General features: G+C 37.2%; 2 protein-coding genes across 10 annotated transcripts in view; one reads left to right on the forward strand and one right to left on the reverse strand.

The window, feature by feature from the left end:
• Positions 1–1,490, forward strand: part of LOC107274889 — a 4,624-nt gene extending 3,134 nt beyond the window's left edge. The window contains exons 6-8 of one of the 2 annotated variants that reach the window (XM_025079990.1): positions 767–890; positions 979–1,153; positions 1,233–1,490. The gene's annotated coding sequence lies outside the window, so the exon portion shown is untranslated. The remainder of the gene's footprint in view (positions 1–766; positions 891–978; positions 1,154–1,232) is intronic. The other variant, XM_025079989.1, reaches the window with a different exon arrangement.
• A 797-nt stretch (positions 1,491–2,287) lies between these two features.
• On the reverse strand, positions 2,288–3,888 carry LOC112493651. 8 transcript variants are annotated; one of them, XM_025079997.1, is made up of 6 exons: positions 3,797–3,888; positions 3,463–3,541; positions 3,347–3,405; positions 3,148–3,252; positions 2,933–3,083; positions 2,288–2,859 (listed from the first exon to the last, which is right to left on the reverse strand). In XM_025079997.1, exons 2-6 carry the CDS (start codon positions 3,528–3,530, stop codon positions 2,733–2,735), a joined length of 510 nt encoding a protein of 169 aa, XP_024935765.1. In that variant the 5' UTR covers positions 3,531–3,541; positions 3,797–3,888; the 3' UTR covers positions 2,288–2,732. The 8 variants fall into 8 exon arrangements, with proteins under 8 accessions (XP_024935765.1, XP_024935761.1, XP_024935762.1 ...); XM_025079993.1 differs by having other exon boundaries at positions 2,292–2,859; positions 3,148–3,282; positions 3,801–3,883; XM_025079994.1 differs by having other exon boundaries at positions 2,292–2,859; positions 3,148–3,282; positions 3,724–3,883.
• Positions 3,889–5,152: the final 1,264 nt, after the last annotated feature.

Below are 5,152 nucleotides of genomic sequence, written 5' to 3' on the forward strand. Positions count from 1 at the left end.
GCTTGTGTTTGGCTGCCATTACATTGGGCTAACACGCAATACATGTCGCAATATTATCCCACACAATAATTACTCATAATGCGATCCTGCAGTCGAAACAACATAAATCGAACTGACTATCTCCGAAATGTGAAGCGAAATAGGTTGTAAGTTGTGAACAAATTATTTAAGCGCACTAGACTTACTACTGTTATCATAGAAAATGTATGTAATTGTTGCAGGAACAAATTATTTAAGCGCACTAGACTTACTACTGTTATCATAGAAAATGTACGTAATTGTTGCAGATTAGCATGTCGATATTCAAGCTCGGTCATGCGTATATTAAAATCGGTCCTTTTCAGGAGCACTCGAAATGTTATACGTTGGTACAACTATCTTGTCAGATTAAAGCAATAGACATTATAAGAAATAAAGGGTACCTTCTGAAATTCACTGACGTTACAGCAAGCGATTGTATCTTACTCAATTACATGCAGATAAACAGAGACACTACGATGATACTCTTAGTGTTATTGGCCTAGTGTAAGCAGGCCTCGCGGGCTGGCTCGCGACGTCATCTACGCTCCGTTTAAACGCGTTCTGATTGGTCGCATTACAGCAACTTCAACCTTGATTATCTCGAAATTTTGATATATGAAATAAAAAATGAAAATACACGTATTCATTAGAATTTGACAAGGAATGCAACGGTGTTACTACAGTGCGTTTCATAACGAACACCCTGTATATTTATACATATAAAATATATATAACAATGTACTAGCAACCAAGCCAAGTGTAAGCACAAGCGGTTCTTGGGTTGGTGGAGCATAATGCCATTATGCAATCCTGTATAAAATCCGCACCGCAAGCTGCACTATCCTTGCCCTCACAATCCTAAAACACAGGTAGGTAAAAATAGTGAGACCCACACACGCACACATTAGATAGTATATCTTTGTTAAGTCTAATCGTCATTAAAATTCCATTCTGTAGGTGACGATGATCTCCCACTTGAAAGATTCGTCTCAGGGAACGGTAATGGACCACTTACAACTTTTTATCGTCTGAACGAAGAACCCAGCAAAAGGACACATCCTAAAAGTGTCAAATTATCCATAAGAATCATTCAAAAGCGTGACAGAGTAAAAATTTCTAGATGATCTCTGAGGTACGACCAATATAATGATACATCTATACAATGATGGTATATATCTCTTATACTATAACAGTGTTTGCGTTTTACCTAGCAAAAGAGGGGCAGGCGTATCGAATCGAATTCTTCGTGGGAAGCTTCCAGTCGGACAGTATTCCTTATGGCTGCTATGAAATTCATTCCATCAACCGCCAAACAACGTGTACATTGCTCCAATGGAAGTGCAATTAGCGGCAGTGCGTTATTCGGCCCTTTGAGACTTTTAAAAATCCCGCCACGCTGGCTTAACGTCAATGAGTTACATTAGCGGCGGGTACGGTCAGCTGTGACTAATATTATCGTAGAACAGAATATTTAAACGTATTAATTTTGATGGAACGATGTTTCACTGATATTGTAATTGTATTACTCTGTCAATGATATATTCTTCATTCATCCGTCAATAATAATTATCATTAATTCCAACGGTTTCTCTTGTATCTGTTTACATGAACGGTCTCAATGTTTTTCCTGTTGCCGGTTACGAAAAATTCAAGCGGTTTCTTCTACAAGTCTCAATTTAATACCAATCAGCGGGGTGGAGCCTGCTGCAGCTATCTCAGGGACCGCTATCCGATACATTCCAATTACACGCGCCTTCCGATGAATAAAATTAGGGGACAAGAATGACATCTCATCGCAAAATCTTCTGGCGCACAGGGCTTCCACGCTAGATGAACTGGGTCAGCGTCGACCGTGATAAAATGATTTAACTAGATACAAGAAAAAAAAGGCACTATTGACAGGTTCCAATACCGGTATTCATACCAGTGGAAATAGTTTTGTTAACTTTATACCAACTGGTTGGATGATGCACAAAGGTGCTAATGATTCTTCGTGGTACTTTCGTCTCTGAACCGCTCATCATCCGGATCATCTAAGCTTCCTTGCCTCGTACAGTAATATACATAATATATCCGTGTACTCGCCTACGTATACGTAACACGCAAACCCAACAATTTACTTAATTACAAGAGACACCGTTAACGCGAGGTACCGTTTCCTTGCCAACTTTCAATGTCGACTGGGTCGCCTGATGTTTTACATTAGATTAATGAAATTTTGGCTTAAAGTATATATTAATAAAACTCAGATAACAGTCTTGTCTGTTTTAAATTAATTATAGTTAATTAATGTCTGATTAACGCGAATCACTCGGCTGTATCGTGGATTCACCTTGTCTTTACTATATGCTAATACATGGACTTGCGAAAGTTTTTGTATAATTAAGTGGATCAAGGTTGGCAACGAATAATGTTATTTGACCGTGACGAGACGATAACATTAGCTTGTGTGCGTTCTTGAAATATGTAGTCACAAAAAAGTATCTATCAAATATATTGATAAGATTATCAAATAATATGCAACCTGTCTTCTCACTATCGTGACCTTCTTGGACCACCAGCTTATTTAATAATTAGTTTTATGTAGAGGAAAAGTGTGTCGGATGAGTCTATGGTGTTCCTGAGAGTCGAGCGAACGTATTTCTTTAACCATGATGATAAATTAATTACAATTTTGATTAAATGATATAGTCTTCTTCGCTATTTGTGAATCAACTGCTACTGGGTTCATTGGTTGCATCGCATTCGGGATGAGGGTATGAGTATGGTGAACCAATTACGTAAAGGAAAAGAATTTCGCATACGACAATTCCTAAGCCAATAAGCATCTGACGTTTGCTGCAAAGAAAAATTGTAAATGAGAAAAAAATGGAAGATCATTATTATACTTTTGTAAATATAATTTACTTACTCGTGCGATTCGAATAAAACAACTAGTAATCCTTGAAATAATTTTTTATCGATCCACAAAACAGTCTCTATCAAATATATTGATAAGATTATCAAATAATATGCAATTTGTCTGTTCGCTACTGTGATCTTCTTGGAACAGGTACCACCTGCTTAATTGTAATGAGTTTTATGTATATGAATGTTTTTGATTTATGTGATTGTCATTTTTATCACTTGTTGTTATCCAAAGTGATCGAATCTCGTGAACCGCACTAGATACTTCTAGACAAGAATTCTCATACCATTCTTGAAGACAGTATATGCCAAGCTGTGCTAATGCTGTTAGAGATTTTGAATTTCGAATTGAAGCTACAATTTAAAAACTCAATACATTAATTTCCTTATATATTACTGAGGGATAAATATAATTTACCATCATTCTGCATAAATCTTAGTCCATCACTGTTATATGTTCCGGGATAAATGCCCAATCTGTAATAAATTGGAGAATTAAATAATCAATAAATTTGACTAACAATCAATAAATACCCATCATGCATCCTGGGTTCACCAGAGCGATGATCGTAATTCAAATTTATAGGAACTTGGTGATGCATCACAAAGGATTCTTAAAAAAACGATAAAACGAATTAAAATTAAAATCTACAAAAATATTATTTCAGCAATACGCCGAACCGTAAGATGAGATTGATTTGAATGAAGATGTAAATTCCTAGACCGTAATATAGTATGAATATAAGCCGGTCAATTAACCTACAGCGCCAACAAGGTTAATTAGCAACCACGTACGCCGGACACTTTCAACCCAGTAGCCCGTAAGCGGACATTACGGTTCAGCGAAGCAAACGTTAGCATTTTGCACCTGCCAGTATTATCTTGGACCAGTGGTGAGAGAAGAGAAAAAAGAATCAATATGATACCAAAAGAGAAAAATCTTCACTCCATAATTCTGCAATCAAACAATTCAATTGTTTTTATAGTCAAGCTATAGGTATACCATCTATATACCAATAAACGATACGAATCAAGTGAACATTTTACCATTGAAGATGATACCGATGGCTGGTCACAACTGTTGGCACCCAGAGGCTGAGACATTGTTGAGGTCATAGGAAGACGATGAAGCTGTATCTGGAGCTGTTGAGCGTTGCAAATGATTGACCGCAAAGTGGCGGAGCGTGAGATGACATTGATGCTTCTGAAAGAGAACAAAGGTGCATCAAAGGAGTGGATCGACCCGCGTTGAATCGTACCAGAAGATTCGAGCCAACCTGACCCTGGATGTCAGGGTCATTGAAGGAGATCAATGATCGTCTTACCGATGAAGAACCGCAAAACGTTTGTCTATTGTTTTATAGCTGAAGAAGGCTGAAAATCCCTGTCGCCATTGTCGTCGTAAGCTTTGACGGCAGGTGTTTTAAGGTTAGGTTGTTATACCTTGAAGGATGGTGGTGCAATTAACACGCCAAAGTGTCAGGAACAAAAGAGATTGGTTGTCTGGTTGATCTTGATCGTTCCGAAGCCGCAAGATGAAAAAACAGAAGCAGGTAACTGACCGGTATATAGAGGAAAACAAATAATCACTGTGGACAATATGGCTGCGGCTTCTCTACTCTTAATTTGCAATGTAATCGATCGGCAATTGAATGTCGATCGAGTGGTTAAGCGAGATCGTTATACTCCACGATATTAAACCGTTCAGCAACAAAACCACCATGAAACCGTTCAGATATAATCCCACGAATGCACCAAGAAGCGACTAGCCAGCCATAGAAGACGGATCCGATGGAAGATGAAAGTCAAAGAATCGATCAATGATTTGTAAAATCAAGAAAATTGCGACTTCTTCGACCCTTTAGGTAAATCTGGGCTATACGTTAATTAGGGTACTTCATTCGCAACAACTAGTCGAATAACAGTCCATCATAAGGCCGTTGAAAATAAAAATATTGCAAGATCCAAATTATTTAAACAATATAAAATATAATTTTATATTTATGAATTAGTCATATTTAATTATTAAATAAATTAAAAAATATCACGATCGTAATGTGGTTAGACTTTTTTGACGACATACGTAAAACAAAATCCATATACCTCAGATATCAGAGCAAAATATTCGGTAAGTGTATCTTTTCGAGATGTATACGAAATCTGGAAACTTCAGGGAATGTTTTAGTATATTGATTATGTATACATCTAATCGCTAGTAGGTATA

This window comes from Cephus cinctus, unplaced genomic scaffold, assembly GCF_000341935.2.
Source record: "Cephus cinctus unplaced genomic scaffold, Ccin1 Ccin1_scaffold0123, whole genome shotgun sequence".
Lineage (NCBI taxonomy): Eukaryota > Metazoa > Arthropoda > Insecta > Hymenoptera > Cephidae > Cephus > Cephus cinctus.

Bases quoted from the DNA above. Each gene is read 5' to 3' on its own strand.
- LOC112493651 (XM_025079993.1), bottom strand. From the start codon at position 3,530: ATGCATCACCAAGTTCCTATAAATTTGAATTACGATCATCGCTCTGGT. The intron at 3,283-3,346 runs GTAAATTATATT...TTTAAATTGTAG, and splicing joins AAGATTTATGCAGAATGATG to CTTCAATTCGAAATTCAAAA. The intron at 2,860-2,932 runs GTAAGTAAATTA...TTTTCTTTGCAG, and splicing joins GTTTTATTCGAATCGCACGA to CAAACGTCAGATGCTTATTG.